This window comes from Zea mays, chromosome 3 (assembly GCF_902167145.1).
Source record: "Zea mays cultivar B73 chromosome 3, Zm-B73-REFERENCE-NAM-5.0, whole genome shotgun sequence".
Taxonomy (NCBI): domain Eukaryota; kingdom Viridiplantae; phylum Streptophyta; class Magnoliopsida; order Poales; family Poaceae; genus Zea; species Zea mays.
In genome coordinates, this window is record NC_050098.1 from 19,447,126 (window position 1) to 19,463,916 (window position 16,791).

The 16,791-nt window shown below is 45.0% G+C and overlaps 2 protein-coding genes across 3 annotated transcripts in view; both read right to left on the reverse strand.

Moving 5' to 3' along the window:
* Positions 1-2,537: 2,537 nt before the first annotated feature.
* The window catches only part of LOC100383285 (uncharacterized), a 32,204-nt gene continuing 17,950 nt past the window's right edge, over positions 2,538-16,791 (reverse strand). The window contains 2 exon segments of one of the 2 annotated variants that reach the window (NM_001175945.1): positions 2,538-2,991; positions 3,082-3,177. In NM_001175945.1, coding sequence (NP_001169416.1) covers positions 2,749-2,991; positions 3,082-3,177 — 339 coding nt within the window. In that variant the 3' untranslated portion in view covers positions 2,538-2,748. 2 annotated transcript variants of the gene reach the window in all.
* Positions 6,772-11,100, reverse strand: LOC103649795 (uncharacterized). The gene is made up of 2 exons (XM_008675507.3): positions 7,209-11,100; positions 6,772-7,134 (listed from the first exon to the last, which is right to left on the reverse strand). Exons 1-2 carry the CDS (start codon positions 8,501-8,503, stop codon positions 6,927-6,929), a joined length of 1,503 nt encoding a protein of 500 aa, XP_008673729.1. The 5' UTR covers positions 8,504-11,100; the 3' UTR covers positions 6,772-6,926.

Below are 16,791 nucleotides of genomic sequence, written 5' to 3' on the forward strand. Positions count from 1 at the left end.
TCTAAAAAATCAGTTCACCTATTAGGCTTTCTAATTAAATGTACTACAACGAATTTATGCTATTTTTAATTGTATTTAAACCAATGTTTAGCTATCTAGCCATTATCTGTCAATCTAAACAGGCCAATAAACTTTGAGGTGGATGGCGTGATCAATATCTCACCCAAACTGCACCAGAAATAGGTTTTTAATAATGGTTGGTGTTGGGGAAAAGATCCTCGAGGCCTTAGGGCCCACTAGTTAGCAAAAGGACGAGGGAAAGGTCCATCTCGGTAGCACCTGCCTCCCGGATAGTCCCGAGGCATCGAGCCTGGGATCGAGCAAGTTGGAGTTAGAAGGAGGGGTCGGGTGAATCGAGGAAAGCCACTCGAGTGGATTTCTCGGCTAGCCCAAGACTAACCCGTCGTAAGTGACCGACCGCATTAACTGCGCATGGCACCAAGCCACCGTGGGAGATTCGGTCCTCCTTCCACTCGTGACCTTCGGGCCCCTAGGCCTGTGACCCACTCATGACCTATTGGCCCTAGGCCTGAGTGCACTAGTCATCTACAGAACCCACAACACGCGAGCCACAGATAGACCCTGGCTATGGAGACGAGGGGTGACATGGCACTGAGACAATAATGATGGTGCTAGATCTCTTCGCCGCCAATGCAACCACTCTTAAAGAGCGCGACTAGAGAACCCCAGACGACAGTGGCATATGCTAACAAGCACGATTCTACCAAGGTAGAACACCTCATTTACCACAGCGCAGTAGCACCTTCCTTGAGAAGCTACCGGTAACCGACCCCACCTTGGCCTGTAAAAGGGGGAGGGTCGGCCGAGAAACAAAGGGATGCACACACGTGCATATGCAGACATAGGGATAGACCAACAACGGAAGACGGACAGACGACCACTCGTCGGAGGACTACGGAGGCCAAAGCCAAGGAGCATGTTGTCACAACGTCCAAGGCTTAGCTAGGTTGAGAGCACCATATTCGTAGTCCTTAGGCCGCTCCACGCATAAGACCAACTCCAACAAATACACACTCTGCATCCGTATTTTACGTAGGCTTGATCACGGATGGGTGGTTCTTTTGCACGACGTGTTCCAACAGACTCCGTATTTACACTCCCTATTCACATGCATGTATTAGACTGACAACTAGGTCCCGCGAGCATAGGCTTTTAATTGCACCATTTCTCAGACTTGTGCGGAGAGCAGAGAGAAGACATGGGGAAGGGGAGTGGAGATGACTGACGTGCATTATGGGGAGAGGTATGCGGAGTCTACTGGAGTTGTGAATAGTGCCACAAGCCACGCAAAATACGGATGCAAATTGCAAAGTGCAATAGGGTGACTGATGGAGTTGGTCTAAGAGACTTGGGAGCCTCCTCTCACCCGCGTGTAACCCCTACTATGAGCATTGAGCAATAAGGTGTCGGTAGCGCGAGCCGTCGAAGACTGGATGTAGAGACGTTCTGTTTGAACTAGTATAAATCTTGCGTCCATTGAGCACATCATCCGACTCTGGGACACGCACAAACAAATTTAATTGTATGAGCTGGTTCGAAACATCGTCAGTTGGGATGTATAATTATTTTTCTGGAGATCAGAGTATATCGTTTTCTAAGAAGCTTACTCAGTCCATAAAAATAAATATAAGTTTCTAAAACATAAAATTTATCTAAAAACAATGTTATACAAAAATATGGGACACTACAATATGGAAGCTAACGGGCTGTCCATTGGCGGAGCTTGCAACTAACTAGATATGTTTTTTTTTGTGTGTGGGTGGAGGGGGGATTCTGTGTTGTCATGAAACCGCTTGTTTTGTCGACCCTTGACACTTCCAACCTTAGAGATTTTTTATTTTTAGCTCTCTATTTGAGTCTTTATTTATATTTTCATAAATATTACATTTTATATGTAACAGATTATCTATTTAGTTTGACTAGTCAAGTGGCTAGCTAAATTTGATTAATGAGGGAGCCAATTTAAAGAGTCAGATAATTTGCTGAGTCAGATAGCTAGTCTGTTGGAGATTTATTTTGCTATTGAGTAGCTAAAATTTAGCTTGATGGATCATTTGGCTAGTCTTTTAGAGACGTTGTTAGTTGCATATTCCATTTTTTGTTAAATTTGGAGAGTTGAAAATGATTAAAAAAACATGGAAAGCAGTTTCATAAAAATGTACTACCATTCATAATATTTTGTACAAAAAATATGAAATGATGTTTCGGGGACTGTCCATGCCAAGTATTTGTGACTGGAGGCAGGAGAGTTTCATGCCAATGATAGAAAATTGATGCATTGCACATAAAAAAGTCACGGAGACGAGCGAGTGCCTTTGCCCTTTGGGCATCAACTCAATTGACAGCAGGTGATGCATTATAATCATAATATTGAGTGTAAAGACTAAGTGAGTGTTTGGTTTCTATTTTTAGTCATTCTATTTTATTCTATTTTAGTTTCTAAATTATGAAATACAGAAACTACGTATTTGATAATTTAGAGACTAAAATCATATAAAATGAAGGGACTAAAAATTAATCCCTATAAACCAAACACTCCTTAAAGCATAAACATCATGTCACATGCCAGACAGTTTCTATTCTTGTTAGATCACTAAGCATCTGCCACATGGGAACTCGGCTCCTTCGCGATGCTCAGTTGCAATTGATTCAGCAGGTCATGATCACGCAATAGAAAAGAAGACTCTACATTGTCCTCTAGGTTAGCAACAGACCAGCCGTGGCATCTTACACCTCTTGGTCTTCTAGATGTTCCAACACCAAGACGGGCTCTTTTGGGACTTTCAAAATGATCAGGTCCTGGTCCCAGCCAGCACTCCCCAATTGCTCGAGGAAGTCAGTGAATCCATTCTCCAATGCGACTATGCTTTCTTCTAACCATGGGAAAACCTCGTCCTGCCTTAGCTGATTCTTGTGAAGCCAATGTGCTTGCCACAGGCTCCTTAGGACTGACATACTTGTTGCTGATTCCTGAAAAAACAGCGAAGCAGACAGCGATATCGATTTGATCTTGTGCCCAGCTATTTCAATGCCGTTTCAGCTTGAAGACTAGTAGACTACCTTGAAAGTAACTAGAAATGTCGGCTCCCTTGATCCAAACTGCTCGAAGAAGAGGATGTACTTCTCGTTCTTGTATAACTTCAGTAATCTATTCACCTGTTCAATGATTTAACAGATCGGCACCAAAATAATTAAAATGACACAAGAATACACGCTTGCAGATTCTGAGAGTGAACAGGTTTAGAAGCTTGAGAAAGCAATACCAAATGAGTTGTGTTATAAACCATGTTTCGAAAAGCGCTAGGAGCTAGGCACTAGCACCAATGTGTTTCTTGATACTTGTATTTTACGACTTGACGTGGTTGATTTGAGCAATGATACACTAAATAAAGGAAATTAGCAAATCAGAGTGATGCATCCATGAGTACTACGATCACAGTTCATCTTTCTTCATCTCTAATTTGTCCATTTATTTACATACATCAAGCCCAAGACATCTCCATGCAGAAAAAAGGACATACCCAATAGCGTAGGCTCCCACATGAGTTGGGATCTGGGAAAGGGATGAGTGAGGTTCCATGCACAAAAGAAGACAGAAATGCCTAGGCGATGCAGCTCTACTTATGACTGCCTAGGCGGGGCTGGGCATCAGTTTTTTAAACAGATGTTATTGAATAGCCAAGGGAACAGTTATAGTGCTACTACCATTAGTTCCTGGATACATACTTGCTGCTGGCTGTAGGTTTTTCCTGAGTCAGACTAAGCCACAGACAAGCCACAACACTCACCATTGTTAAAATTGTTCTCAAAGAAACATATTACTTCAGTAGATTATCAGGAATGGTCAATGGTGAAAAAGTTGGATGTCCCCTACATTTTACTCAAAAATGGCATGTTTGTCACTGTCTCACTGATTTCTTCGCGTACATGTGTTCTCACCAAATTCTGGTTCATTCAAGGTTAGATTAATCAAGCATAGATTCCATGCAAATCCAGATAATTATAAACAGAACAAGAAATAAAATGTCAATAAGGAAAAAGACTACGATTGAAGGAAAAATAAACAAGGATGTCATGCAGTGGTTGATGGCAAAGTGACATCTATATTGAGTCCTTAATGTTAGATGTATTATGTGTGTATTGTCCTTGTATTGGACCTAGGCCTACTTAGCTCTTTAATAATACATCACCCAACCCTGGTTTAGGGTTAGGGTTTCACTTCCAATATGGTATCAAAGCTAGGTTTAGGCCTCCCCTTCTCCCCACCCCTAGCTGCCACTATAGACGCCGGCTACTGTAGCCTCGCCAGTGCTGCCCCTTCCCTCCCCCCTGGTTGTCGGGAGAATTTTGCAAACATGGCACCGCCTACGGCGGGCTTCAGACTTTTGGCACCGCGATCGTGGCAATTGAAATCGTGGCATTATAATCCTTCACGTTTTGAAGATTTAGCATCGGGGCCGCTTAATGGTCATTACCATTTCTGCTCTTCTCGTCGTGCCTCGCGCCGTTACTTCCCTGGTCGCCGTCATCCTCTACCGTATTTCATTCTCCCTTTCCTCTTTGTCGCCCTAGCCGTCGTCTTCCTCCCTCGGCTCTGTTCGTCGCGCACTGCGGTGCCTTCCTCCCCTGTCCTTCACCGGATCTCGCCCTTCCTTGCTGATTTAGTTCTGCCCTAGGCGGATCCTGCGCCTGTGGTCCATTGCCGCCCCGCCGACGCTGGTGAGCTCTCCTACTTCTATAACCCTAGGGTTTGCAGATTAGGCTACCGTCATGGAATCTGTTGCGGAGCTATGTGCCCAGAAGCTGTCCGCGGCCGTTGATGTAGCCCGTGACACAATGAATGCTTCTGCTACCGCTTGTATGGTTGCTGGTGATTACTGCAAAACATTTTCCTTAGGTAACGATGTGGTTTCTACGCTTGATGTTCTTGAATCCGCTGTGGCGGCGGAAAAAGTGCTATGTGTTCTTATCAACAGGCGAGTGCAGCCGTCGTTTGTGCTCGGGAGACATTGGCCAAATACTGTGAGGTTTGTATTCTAAAACTTTTACTGAGCCAGCCAATGCTTGAGATATCTTTGCCATGTGATTTGTTGCAGCCCTGTGATGGAATTGTAGAAACCTGAGTGCTGTTTTCAGGCTTCTGATACATGTGAGGTGATATAATTGCTTTGCCCTGTGATTGAATTGTAGAAAGTTGAGTGCAGTTTTCAGGCTTCTGATAATTTGAGATGATCAAGTTGCTTAGCCCTGTGATGTTTTCTTTCAAAATAGTGAATTGTATACTACACTTGTTATTTTTTTGCTGAAAAATTACTGAGGGCATATGGATGTTTGTGATGACAGTTGAACTGAGGCCATGGTTGCAAAATTCTCTGTTTGATGTTGTTTCATTGAAAAAATTGAACTGAGGCTTGTGATAATGTGAGATGATGTACTTGCTCAGCCCTATGATGTTTTCTTTCAAAATAGTGAACTGTATACTACACTTGGTTTTGTTTGCTGACAAATTACTGAGGGCGTATGGTTGTTTGGAGGCTTCAGATTATTGGCAGTATGGCTATTTGTCTGAAAACAACACTATGATGATATGTGGCTGTTTGAGGGCATATGTTCTGACCCTAAACCCTCAGTTGAGGGTATGTGCCTGTTTGTTCAGTTGAGGGTATGTGCCTGTTTGTTCAGTTGCCCTATGATGATTTCTTTCAAATTTTAGAACTGTATACTACATATGATGTTTTTTTAAAAAACTGAGGGCATATAGTTGTCTTGTTCAGTTATCAGTTCACTTTGGTAGTATGGCTATTTGTCTCAGCCTGTTTGCTGCTGTGCTGTTCTGACCCTAAACCCTCAGTTCATGTTAACAGCTGCCTGTTTGTTCAGCTGAGGGTATGTGCCTGTTTGTTCAGTTGTCAGTTGCCCTTTGAAATTTTAGAACTGTATACTACATATGATGTTTTTTTTCAAAAACTGAGGGCATATGGCTGTGTCAGCCTGTTTGCTGCTGTGCTGTTCTGACCCTAAACCCTCAGTTCATGTTTACAGCTGCCTGTTTGTTCAGCTGAGGGTATGTGCCTGTTTGTTCAGTTGTCAGTTCCACTACCTCCTCATGTGGTTGTCCATAGTCTGATGTTATTTATATTTTTTTTGCAGATGAACAAAAAACTTGCACATGCACTCAGATATGCCACGTCTCAAATGAGTGATACAGCTAAGAAACTACAAGATACTGCCTCTTTCTGCTACACAGATGAGGATGTTGTAGATGGTTTCATGATGACTCAAGTAGCTCGTTCAATGGACGAGTTAGCTGAAATGCTAGAAGTAACTTCAATTGACTGTCAGGTCTCGATGATGGATCCAACAACTATATTAGAAGCTGGCTATGGAAGTGAAGACAGTGCGGTGTGGGAGGACGTATTCCGTGACCGAGAAATAATGAATCAGCCATTAGAAGCGGAGACGCTTGCTGAGCACTGTGCTAAGTGGGGGCTTAGTTTCAATGAGATCTGGGATAGATCAGTGTAACATTGTCTTGTGTAGTTCTTTTGTGTTCAGTTAGCTGAACTAGTATTGTAATGAGTGGGTTGGAAATTGTAAGACAAGACATCATGAACTACTTGTTGGTTCTTATTTGCTATGAAATGCTATGAACTACCTGTTGGTTGTTATTTGTTATGTGTTCTCTAATTGCGTTCTATTGTGTGTTCTCTAATTTTAAGAGAGTTCATGACAATTATGAAAGAGAGTTCATACAAATGCCATAGTGTCATACAAGTACCATACAAATGCCATAGGTGCATACAAATGTCATACAGATGCCAAAGTTACATACAAATGTCACACAAATGCCATAGTTCCATACACACACCATACTACCATAAGAACAAACAAGTTCACCATAGTACTCAAACATTCTTCTTCCTAGGTGTGATCTTTTTAACTAGGACTCGAACTACACGTTCTTCTGGTGGCGAAGAAGGTCTTTCAACAACATCTTCAATAGCTGGTATCATTGCAACCACGTCTTCATTCTCGTGGTCAACTGGCTGTGATGACTCAGGTACATCTTTGGGGAACCAGCCTTTAGTTGAATTTTTCCTAGGCTTTCGCTTCCTGTTTTGACAGAAATTAGTTAATATCATAAAATAGCCAGTTGCACAAATAATTTCAACCAGAAATAATGTAACCTTTTCTTTGTGCCATTTAATGGACATTCGTAGCTTGCTTTCCTGTGCCCTAGTTCACCACAGTTTGGACACTTGAACTTGTCCCGAATGCTTTTCTTACCATTGTCATTGTTAACTTTCTTTTTTCCACTACCTCCCTCAAGGCATCCTTTTATCCTATTTTTCCTCTGTCGACCCACAGCGCGTTTTCCAATTGGAGCACCCACTTCTTTTGGGAAAGGAACTTCTGGCCAAAATGATTTGTCACCGACAGGTGGAACCACCCTTGAGTATGTTGTGGTGAAATGAGCTACAGAGTAGTAGTCATCGACAAAATCCTCCATCCTGACATCCCTAAATTCTTGAGCTGTTATCAAGCACAAAGCATGGATACATGGTTTGCCCGTGTGCTGCCACTCTTTGCAAGAACATTCCCGCAGCTGAGCATTGACAATGTGCTTCGAATGCACATCATTGTTGTCCCTTACCTCTGCAATGTAGTTGTCAGCTTTACGTACTGATAAATGACCTAAACATCTTGTTCTGGCGTGTAGGATATGTAGAACCAACGGTAAAATCCTTCCTTGCAACTTTTGTGCAATCCTCCTCCTGTGAAACATCTCCATAATTTCCTCCCTTATCCTGTCAGCCAAATCACATACAGGCAGATCCTTCCAATCCTTAATCCAATTGTTGAAAACCTCAGCAATGTTGTTAGTCACGTAATCGCACTTGATGTCCGTATTGAAGCCACTTCGGTACCAAAGACAGTCATGATGCTCATTTAGCCAACTACTTACCCTAGGGATTTCTTGGATGCTGCTAAAAAAGTGGTCGAAGACTTCTCTCCTATAAGCTCTAGCAGCTGGATACATGTACTCAGACCCACCAAACTGCTTTATGTAGTTTTGTATGAGATGCCTGAAACACTCCCATTTCTCGGCATACGGGAAGACATTGTTCATAGCATTGTTAAGACCTTTGCAAGCATCTGAACACAATGCTAACAAAGGCAGATCCCCCACAACCTTGTGCAACTGATGAAAGAACCATGTCCAGTTTTCAGTATTTTCTGCCTCAAAAAATCCATATGCTACTAGATACATCCAATTGTGCCCATCGACACCTGTTGCACAACAAAGGTGACCATTCCACCTTCCATTCGGAGCTGTGGAGTCAACACTTAGGAATGGTCGGCACACACCCTTGAAACCAGAAATGCATGGACTGAGCGCACAAAAAAATCGACTGAAGAAAGGACGGCCCTCATCTATTTTTACATCAAGCTCGATGACACTATCCGGTGACTTTTGCATAACTGCTTCTCTCCAACGCCATAGTAGCTGAAAGCTCTCTTCCTAACTTCCAAATAATTCCTTCAAAACTTTCTCTTTCCCATGCCAAACTATGTCATATGCAATTGTACAACCAAAAGTGTCCTGCAATGTAGTTTGTAGCTCCTTAGCACCCATATGAGGCTTCTTCATTAGTAAAGGAAGCGCACGTGCCGCAACCCAAGCTCCCGTAGGTGTAGTCGTCTTACGTCTACCACTCGACGTACAAGTATGTTTGTCATTCAAGACAATTACCTGAAAATTAGTTAAAGTGTCATATAGCATATAACCACGAATAGAAAGGTACATATTAAGTACAAACAACTATATTCTCAGCTTGAATTGTTGGAGCCCCTTTCCTCTCCGGTTTAGCATGAATGCTCCAAGGGCAATCAGGCCCTTTACAATACCCTCTAAATCTAGTCTTAGTGGTTGCCTCAATTCCAAGCTCAAATTCTTTATTTATGGCGTATTGTCTAATTGCGAGTCTGAAGTGATGCATTGTTGCATATAAGCTGCCAGGCTCCATTACTGGATTGTTCATATCATATATTGTCCTATTTTCATCAAGCACTGAATCAGAACACGGAATGCCTGCTCCCAATTCATCTTCACATCAAATGCTATTTCCAAATCGGGAAGCACTTGAATCATCTTCCCTTCCATCATCTTGATTATCTAGTCCAAGCTGAAAATATAGTCCTTGTTCACTAGTAACATCATTTCTTCCTTCTTCGTTGTTGGTTTCTTCTACCATTATTGAATCCCAATCGATATCATGCATTCCATGGCCACTCCCCTATTCACCAAAAATAGTTGTAATATAATATATAACTACTAAATTGCATACAATAAATTCAAACCACTAATCACTGTATGTTGTGTGCCAATACAAGTCAATGCCCACTCTTGTTCTTCGACAATGCATGCAGTCGTTTCATCCATGGGGGGAACTGTCTCGTCGTTCATAGTATTATTCATAGTACACTGCACAAACAATGGATGCTAAATGGGTGCTCGGCTCTAGTACACTGCACAGACAATGCTAAATGGGTGCTAAATCCGGTGAATGGCAGGGGCGGCGCAAACAATATGCTACCACAGTCGGCTAAGCTGGGCGGCTAGGGAACTGCAGAGGGTCACTTACCAGAGCTGGGCGCGCTGGATCCGGTGAACGAACGCCGCTGGGCACAGATCCGGGAATGGCCGGGCAGGCCTCGCTCCGCATTGCGAGCCGGCGCCGAACAGAGCCGAGGGAGGAAGGCGACGACCAGGGAAGGAAGAGGGAGGAAGACGACGGCCAGGGAATGGAATAGAGAACAAAGAGGATGACGGCGCCCAGGGAAGTAACGACGCGAGGGCACGACGGGAAGAGCAGAAATGCTAATTACCATTAAGCGACCCCGATGCTAAATCTTCAAAACGTGAAGGATTATAATGCCACGATTTCAATTGCCACGATCGCGGTGCCAAAAGTCTGAAGCCCGCCGTAGGCGGTGCCATGTTTGCAAAATTCTCATTGATAGTCATTAGCCTTTTTCGTGTGCCCGTCGTGCCCTCGTTCCGTTCGCTTCGTTACTTCCCTGGCCGCCGTCTTCGAGCGTCGTCCATTCTCCCTTCCCTGGCCGTCGTCTTCCTCATCTCTCTTGTCTCCCTCGGCTCTGTTCGTCGCGCACTGCGGTTCCTGCCCTGCCCTTCACCGGATCTCGCCCTTCCTTGGTGAACAACTACCGCCGAGGTCGGATTCTGCGCCGAGGGCCATTCCCGCGCGGTTCCCACGCCGCCGACTCTGGTGAGATCCCGTATCTTCTTCCACACTAAACTGCCTAGAGCCGAGCCCCCATTTAGCTTTTTGTTTGTGCAGTTTAGTATGAATAATACTACGAACGATGAGGCAGTTCCCCCATGGACGAAACGACTGCATGCATTGTCGAAGAACAAGAGTGGGCATTGACTTGTATTGGCACACAGACTACAGTGGTTAGTGGTTCGAATTTATTGTATGCAATTTAGTAGTTATATATGATATTACAACTATTTTGGTGAATAGGGGAGTGGCCATGGAATGCATGATATCGATTGGGATTCAATAATGGTAGAAGAAACCAACAACGAAGAAGGAAGAAATGATGTTAGTAGTGAACAAGGACTCTATTTGCAGCTTGGACTAGATAATCAAGATGATGGAAGGGAAGATGATTCAAGTGCTTCCCGTTTTGGAAATAGCATTCCATGTGAAGATGAATTGAGAGCAGGCATTCCATGTTCTGATTTAGTGCTTGATGAGACAAGGAGCATATATGATATGAACAATCCAGTAATGGAGCCTGACAGCTTGTATGCAACAATGCACCACTTCAGACTCGCAATTAGACAATACGCCATAAATAAAGAATTTGAGCTTGGAATTGAGGCAACCAATAAGACTAGATTTAGAGGGTATTGTAAAGGGCCTGATTGCCCCTGGAGCATTCATGCTAGACCGAAGACGAAAGGGGCTTCAACAATTCAAGTAAGCCCAGAATATAGTTGTTTTATTTAATATGTACATTTCTATTCGTGGTTAAAATCTATTTGACACTTTGACTAATTTTTCAGGTGATTGTCTTGAATGACAAACATACTTGTACTTCGAGTGGTAGACGTAAGACGACTACACCTACAGGAGCTTGGGTTGCGGCATGTGCGCTTCCATTACTAATGAAGAAGCCTCATATAGGTGCTAAGGAGCTACAAACTACATTGCAGGTCACTTTTGGTTGTACCATTGCATATGACACATTTTGGTATGGTAAAGAGAAAGCTCTGAAGGAATTATTTGGTAGTTGGGAAGAAAGCTTTCAGCTACTATGACTTTGGAGAGAAGCAGTTATGCAAGTCACCGGATAGTGTCATTGAGCTTGATGTAAAAATGGATGAGGGTCGTCCTTTCTTCAGTCGATTCTTTTGTGCGCTCGGTCCATGCATTTATGGTTTCAAGGGTGGCTGCCGACCATACCTAAGTGTTGACTCCACAACTCTTAATGGAAGGTGGAATGGTCACCTTTGTTGTGCCATAGGTGTCGATGGGCACAATTGGATGTATCCAGTTGCATATGGATTTTTAGGCAGAAAATACTGAAAACTGGACATGGTTCTTTCATCAGTTGCACAAGGTTGTGGGGGGTCTGCCTTTGTTAGCTTTGTGTTCAGATGCTTGCAAAGGTCTTAAAAATGCTATGAACAATGTCTTCCGGTATGCCGAGAAAAGGGAGTGCTTCAGACATCTGATACAAAACTACATAAAGCAGTTTGGTGGGTCTGAGTACATGTATCCAGCCGCTAGAGCTTATAGGAGAGAGGTCTTCGACCACTATTTTAGCAGCATCCAAGAAATCCCTAAGGTCAGCAGTTGGCTAAATGAGCATCATGACAGTCTCTGGTACCGAAGTGGCTTCAATACGGACATCAAGTGCGACTACGTAACCAACAACATTGCTGAGGTTTTCAACAATTGGATTAAGGATTGGAAGGATCTGCATGTATGTGATTTGACTGACAGGATAAGGGAGGAAATTATGGAGATGTTTCACAGGAGGAGGATTGCACAAAAGTTGCAAGGACAGATTTTACCGTCGGTTCTGCATATCCTACACGCCAGAACAAGAGGTTTAGGTCATTTATCAGTACGGAAAGCTGACACTACATTGCAGAGGTAAGGGATAACAATTAGGGCTGGACGAAATGCTCGTGGCTCGTTGGCTCGCTCGGTTTATGGTCAGCTCGGTTCGGCTTGGATCGGCTCGTTTGAAATTTTTCACGAGCTGAGCTGACATTCTAGCTCGGTTTGTTAACGAGCCAGCTCGCGAGCTAAACGAGCTACCACATTCTAGTAAAACGAAACTATATGCATATCATTTACGAAATAATTGATGAACATGTTATATGTATGTGAGGTGTCTATGGCTTATGAGTTAAACTAATGATTAATGAACTATATTTATGTGTTAAATTAGTCTATGCAAATATAATTATGGGTTAAACTGATGAACATGTATGTGAATTGTGAATTGATGAGTGATGAATTGTGCTAATTTGGTGTTACATTGACGTAGTTTGTGAAACTATGAGTATCATTACTATTTTCTATTGTTAAATTAGTTTGAAATTAACTAAAAATTAATTATTATGTACATATTATTTTTTCTGCTCTGGCTCGTGAGCTAAACGAGCCGAGCCGAGCTGACTCTGTGGCTCATTAACTTAACGAGCCGAGTCGAGTTGGCTCGTTAGCCTAATGAACCAGCTCGAACTCGGATGAGCCGAGCCGAACTGGCTCGTTATCCACCCCTAATAACAATGATGTGCATTCGAAGCACATTGTCAATGCTCAGCTACGGGAATGTTCTTGCAAAGAGTAGCAGCACACGGGCAAACCATGTATCCATGCATTGTGCTTGATAACAGCTCAAGAATTTAGGGATGTCAGGATGGAGGATTTTGTCGATGAGTACTACTCTGTAGCTAATTTCACCACAGCGTACTCAAGGGTGGTTCCACCTATCGATGACAAATCGTTTTGGCCAGAAGTTCCTTTCGCAAAAGAAGTGGGTGCTCCAATTGGCAAACGCGTTGTGGGTCGACAGAGGAAAAATAGGATCAAAAGATGCCTTGAGGGAGACAGTGGAAAAAAGAAAACTAATAATGACAATGGTAAGAAAAGCATTCGGGGCAAGTTCAAGTGTCCAAACTGTGGTGAACTAGGGCACAGGAAAGCAAGCTACAAATGTCCATTAAATGGCACAAAGAAAAGGTAATGGATGGTTGTGTGTTATATTATTTGTGCTATTTTCTGTTATTTACTAATTTCAAACAGCCATATGCCCTCAAAGCCATATGCCCTCAAACAGCCATATGCCACGGATCCAACTGGGACGATCACGGTGCCAATAATCTGAAGCCCGCCGAAGAGTGCCACGGTTTGAGGGCATATTTTCTGTATGATGCAACAGAAACAGCCTCCAAACAGCCATATGCATATGCCCTCAGTTATTTTTCAACAAAAAACCAAGTGTAGTATACAGTTCAATATTTTGAAAGAAAACATCATAGGGCAAAGCAACTAGATCATCTCACATGTATCACAAGCCTCAGTTCAATATTTTCAATAAAACAGCAACAAACAGCCTGATGCCCTCAAATGAATATAACAGCCATATGAACTGGCATTGTCAACTATGCACTGTCACCACAAACATCCATATGCCCTAAGCTATTTTTCACAAAAAAGACCAAGTGTAGTATACAGTTCAATATTTTCAAAGAAAACATCATAGGGCAAAGCAACTATATCACCTCATATGTATCACAAGCCTCAAAACAGCACTCAGGTTATTATAATTCCATCACAAGGCTGCTACAAACCACATGGCGCAGATATCTCAAGCATTGGCTCAGTAAAAGTTTCAGAATACAAACCTGATAGTATTTGGCCAATGTCTCCTGAGCACAAACGACGGCTGCACTCGCCTGTTGATAAGAACACATAGCACTTTTTTCCGCCTCCACAGCGGATTCAAGAACATCAAGCGTAGAATCCACATGGTTACCTACTGATGCTGTGGCGCAGAGATCACCAGCAACCACACAGGTGGCAGCAGAAGCACTCAATGTGTCACGGGCTGCATCAACGGTCGCGGAGAACTTCTGGGCACATAGCTCAGCGGCAGATTCCATGCCGGAATCCATATCTGCAAACATGGTTTTAAAGTCGTCCGACTAATCGCGATTAGTCGCAATTAGTCGGACTTATCGCTGCTGCAAGGCCGATTAGGGCCACCGACGCGATTAGGGCGACTAGAAACCTAGTCGTCCGACTAATCGCGATTAGTCGGCGATTAGTCGTCCGACTAATCGCGATTAGTCGGCGATTAGTCGTCCGATTAGGCTTGTTCTTGACTAGGTGCTCTGTTTTGGGCTCCAGGCTGCTCTTTTCTATTTGGGCCGGCCCACCAGGGGAGGGGAGCTGAAACTGAGCACCAATGTGCCAATGCCGTTGCCCCTCTTGTACAGTCTTTTACCCTAGCTGGAGTTGAGCGCCGCCGCCTTCATTTGCTTGCTGCTAACTGCTCTGAGCGCCGCCGCCCTCCTCTGCTTGCTGCTGCACTGAGCGCCGCCGCCCTCCTCTGCTTGTTGCTGCTCTGAGCGCCGCCGCCTTCATTTGATTGTTGCTAACTGCTCTGAGCGCCACCGCCCTCCTCTGCTTGCTGCTAACTGCTCTGAGCGCCGCCGCCCTCCTCTGCTTGCTGCTGCTCTGAGCGCCGCCGCCCTCCTCTGCTTGCTGGACTGGAGATGGACTGCTGAGTGCTAACTGTTGTGCTGAGCGCCGCCGCCCTCATCTTCTTGTTGGAGCTGGACTGCTGACTGCTGAGCGCCGCCTGCTCTGCTCTGTTCAGAGTTCAGACCATCCTCCACTCCCTCCTGCTCTGTTGTTCTTTTGCTGGAACAGAGATGAGCACTTCTGGTAATCCCTCCCTCCTCTAGTCTTTTGTTCTTTTGCTGGAAACAGAGATGAGCACTTCTTGAGTTGCTCTTTGCTTGCTGCAGATGAGGATGGGAGTTGACTAGGATTTGCAATCTAGTATACTGTTATATATATATATATATATATATATATATATATATATATATATATATATATATATATGGTCCTGTTATAGATGGACAACTATAGGACGACTAGGGAGTCGACTAGGATCGACTAATCGAGCTAATCGACGACTAATCGCGATTAGTCACCTTATCGGTGCTTAGGCGACTAGAGTCGACTAGCCGACTTTAAAATCTTGTCTGCAAACCCTAGGGTTACAGAAGAAGATACGAGATCTCACCAGCGTCGGAGGCACGGGAATGGCCCTCAGCGCAGGATCCGCTCTGGGCAGAACTAAATCAGCAGGGAAGGGCGAGAGCTGTTGAAGGGCAGGGCAGGCACCACAGTGCGCGACGAACAGAGCCGAGGGAGCCAGGAGAGATGAGGAAGACGACGACCAGGGAAGGGAGAATGGAAGACGCTCGAATACGGCAGCCAGGGAAGTAATGGAGCGACCGGAGCGAGGGCACGACGGGCACACGAAAAAGGCTAATGACCATCAATGCAGCGCGATGCCATTTTTTCAAAACGGGCGAGATTATAATGCCACGAATTCAATTGCGACGATCGTGGTGCCAATAATCTAAAGCCCGCAGAAGGGAGTGCCATGGTTGCAAAATAATCCTTTCTTGGCCCGTCGACCACTCGACCCCGCCTGCATCATACATGGGCCCATCGACCCTGCCCGCGCCTTGCGTGGCCCTGTCGCCCTCGTCTGCACCTGGCATAGCCCCGTTGTCTATGCCCCTCGCGGCACGATACGCTAATCCCGCCCATGTCTACCATCGGTGTGTGCAGCCTAACTCCTCGGTCCCCTCCACTGCGCCAGCCCATGCCTCGGCTCCCTCTTGCGAGGAACCACCAATCTATCATCCAGTTGCTCTCCACCGGAACCTCGACACGTACACCCAATGGTTACCCGACGAGCCGCCGGTGTCCTCCGGCCTGTCGACCGCCTCATCCTCTCGGCGTCATCTTCTCCGACGCTCTCTCTCGAGTCATCCTCTGTCCGTAGTGCGCTCGCAGACCCCAACCGGCAGCGCGCTATGGAGGAGTACAATGATTTGCAGGCGAACCACACATGGGACCTGGTGCCACGCTCCTCTGGTGCCAATGTGGTCATCGAGAAATGGATCTTCAAGCACAAGCTAAAGGTGGATGGCTCTTTGGATCCGTACAAGGATCGCTAGGTCTTGCGGGGCTTCATCCAGCGTCCGGAGGTGGACTATGACGAGACATTCAACCCCGTAGTCAAGCCAGGTACCATCCGAACTGTTCTGACTTTGGTTCTCTCACGATCCTGGCCAGTGCATCAGCTCGACGTCAAGAATGCCTTCCTCCATGACACTCTGATGGAGACGGTGTATTGCACTCAACCGGTCGGCTTTGTGGACCCGGCACACCCCGACATGGTCTGCAAGCTCAACCGGTCCCTCTACAGCCTCAAGCAGGCGCCCAAAGCTTGGTACAGTCGCTTTGCCACTTTCTTGATTTCACAGGGCTTCGTCGAGGCCAAGGCGGACACTTCCCTGTTCATCTTTCGTCGCGGCCTGGACACTGCGTACCTCAACTGCTAACCCGGGGTGCAGAGAGCAGCCTGGGCGCCTTGCCTCCTGCCCCAACTGCTGGGGTGGCTGCGTCG